At 43.8% G+C, this 3,009-nt stretch overlaps 1 protein-coding gene across 8 annotated transcripts in view; it reads left to right on the plus strand.

The window, feature by feature from the left end:
* Nucleotides 1-3,009, plus strand: part of Rbms2 (RNA binding motif single stranded interacting protein 2) — a 69,497-nt gene that overhangs the window by 59,322 nt on the left and 7,166 nt on the right. For all 8 annotated transcript variants that reach the window (XR_784368.1, XM_010644666.3, XM_010644665.2 and 5 more), the window contains 2 exons: nt 2,182-2,259; nt 2,578-2,688. Coding sequence is in view for 7 of the 8 variants with exons in the window: in XM_010644666.3 (XP_010642968.1) it covers nt 2,182-2,259; nt 2,578-2,688 (189 nt within the window). In the remaining variant the exon portion in view is untranslated. The remainder of the gene's footprint in view (nt 1-2,181; nt 2,260-2,577; nt 2,689-3,009) is intronic.

The raw sequence follows: 3,009 nt of genomic DNA on the forward strand, positions 1-3,009 counted from the left end.
AAAAAAAAAAAAAAAAAAAAAAAAAAACAGAAAACTTACACACATTTTCCATATTAGTATCGATCCTCTGAAGGTTATCTGGTTGTTTTTTTCTGGATTTATTCTTTGTTGGCTCTGTGATCCTAAAGACTTCCATATCAGGATCGCTTGGATGGTTTAATAACACCTTGAGGGGCCAGGAATGTAGCTGGGTGGCGCCATGCCTGTCTCACAAGCACAAGGTCCTGAGTTCGATCCCCAGTACCAGAAAACAAACAACAAATAAACAAACACCTGGATTGTGTGCTGGGAATAGAGCTCAGTGGTGCAGCACTTGCCTAGCAGGTTCAAGCCCGGGTTCAGTCTCAGAGGTGCCCCGCAAACTTAGGTTGCTGGGCACTGCACCCAGAGCTTCTGATTGAGTAAATCTAGGGTGAGAGGCAAGTGTGCTTTGCTGCTCTGCTTTCCTGCTTACTGCTTACATGCTTTCCTCCCTTCTTCCTGCCTCCCCGTCTTCTTTTTTCTTTTCCTGTGTGTGTGGGGGCGGTGCTGGGGAAGCTTTTTTGGGGGGGTGCTTTTTAAACAAATTCCTAAGTAATGCTGGTAGTCCACAGACCAAATTATGGGAATCATAAGTTTTTGCCATACAAAAGCTTAAAACTTGTATGTAGTTAAACGTGTCTTTTTCTTTTATAGCTTTTAAATCACCTTCCTAATTAAAAGGTGTTAGCAGGCTCCAGTGGTGCAGCCTTTAGTCTCCCATGTCATACATAAGCTTTTCAAGACTTTTATTGTTTAAACTTAAATGTGGGATCATCAGGAATTTATTTTTGTATATGGCATAAGGGTCCTGCTATATATTCTTTCAGAATATTAATCAGTTGTTCTAGCATCAAATTGTTCAATAATACATCTTTTTTCCATTGAATTGAAGTGACCTGGCAACTTCTGTGTCTATAGATTTGCCTATTTTTGATACTTTATATAAACAAACTCATAAAATATGTCCTCTTTGTGTCTGGCTCCTCCCTCTGCCCGCGTTTTCGGTTCATTCCCACTATAGAGTGCATCAGCGCTCCATTCTTTTCTGTGGCTGTTGCCACCTTTTAACCTAGTATAAGTAGTATTGCTGTGAACGTTCCCATGCCAGTTTTTATGTGATCGGGCCTTCTCACCATCTGTGGAACCCTTGTCGGCTCTTCCGTGACAGCACCCTGTGGTTTTGGTCTGCATTGGAGCCTTTCGTGTACTTTGTGCCCTTTATATGTCTTCTGATATAAATGTCTATCCAAGGCCTTTGCCCATTTTTATCTAATTTTTAAAACTTTTAAAATAAATTTTATTTTATCGCATCCTCCCCCTCAAGCCCTGTCCCCTCCCTGTGTACAAAAGCTTTGTTTCACCGGGTGTGGTGGTGCACGCCTGTAATCCCAGCACTCGGGAGGCTGAGGCAGGAGGATTGCTGTGAGTTTGAGACCAGCCTGGGCTACACAGTGAGTTTCAGGTCAGTCTCAACTGCATAGTGAGACCCTGTTTAAAAACAAACAAACAAAACACACACACACACACACACACACACACACACACACACACACAGCAAAAGCTTTGTTTCTGTTTTTCCCTTCTTTTTTCACTTTTTTCTGTCCCTTCCTTCCTTCCTCCCTTCCTCCTCCCTTGTTCCCCTTCCCATTTGAACACTTTCTTCCCATTTCCCAACATCCATTATAGATCTCAGTCGTTATTTCCACTTTGTTTCTCACACCAGAGAAACAATGCAGTGTTTAAAATGTGTGTCCAATTTATTTCACTTCCTTGTCCATTTTTAAAACTGGGTAATTTATTGAGTTATAAGAGTGACATGCCTGGTAAGCGCAAAGCCCTGGGTTTGATTCCTGATACTAAAAAAGAAAAAGAAAAAGAAAAAAAAAAGACCAAAACAAGAGTTACTACTCTTTTATTTTTTATATTTTTGGTACCAGGAATCGAACTCGGGACCTTGTGCTTGCGAGGCAGGTAGCACAACCACTGAGCTAAATCCCTGGCCCTATTTTAAACAATTTGTTCGTTTTTTTTTTTTATGTTATATTCTGAGAGGGGGAATTCCACCAGCTTTTGGGGAGTCTTGTTGACCACGATTAGATCACTGGAACGAACAGTAGTTTCTAGGCACTTAACATTTTTGTTTGTTTTTGCTCGCATCAGAGAGTGACTCAGGCATCTCCTCTGCAAGTGCCTAATCCGTCTTGGATGCACCACCAGTCATACCTCATGCCACCTTCAGTGAGTGTTCTCAGATGTGTGCAGAGGCAGAGGCGAGAGGTGGTTGGATGGGGAGGAAAGCAGAGGGCTGGCAGGGTGGGAGGCGTGGGTGTGAGTTCTGGCTCGGGCCCTGGTGCCACCCAAGTGAGCCCTCAAGTTCTGTGCGATTGTTTCCCTTAGACTGGGTCCCTCCTGACTGAAGGGCAGTGTGTTCACTCCTGCTGCTGAGCTGGGTTGCTGCTCACTAAGGTTTTAATTCCCAGGATTTTAAAGCGTCTGCCTTCTGTGTTCCTGTTTCAGCAGCCTCAGAGTAATGCTTCCCTTTGTTGTTGCCTCAAGGGTTCTGTTCTGACACCGGGGATGGATCACCCCATTTCTCTGCAGCCAGCCTCGGTGATGGGACCCCTGACCCAGCAACTGGGCCACCTCTCGCTGAGCAGCACGGGCACGGTAAAGCAGGGTGTTCGTGAAATCCCACAGAGCAAGGGACCCTGTGCAGGACTCCTCAGCAGAACTGCTGTGAATGCCAGTGTGACCACTTCATGTCAGAATTAGAGATAAACTGAAAAGATAATCCATGAGCCAGAAACAGGCATCCTGCTCCCAGCCTAATCTGCTGAGCTGCTTCCTACTCAAAAACCTAAAGGAACAGCGTTTCTGTGTACTAATTTGTAAATTATTTTAAAATTTTTATTTATTTATATATTTATTTATTTTGGTTTTTTGAGACAGGGTCTCACTGTGTAGTTGAGACTGCCCTGACTCACACAG

The sequence above is a fragment of the Fukomys damarensis genome, unplaced genomic scaffold, assembly GCF_012274545.1.
Source record: "Fukomys damarensis isolate Sample0158 unplaced genomic scaffold, DMR_v1.0_HiC HiC_scaffold_15, whole genome shotgun sequence".
In the NCBI taxonomy this organism is placed as follows: domain Eukaryota; kingdom Metazoa; phylum Chordata; class Mammalia; order Rodentia; family Bathyergidae; genus Fukomys; species Fukomys damarensis.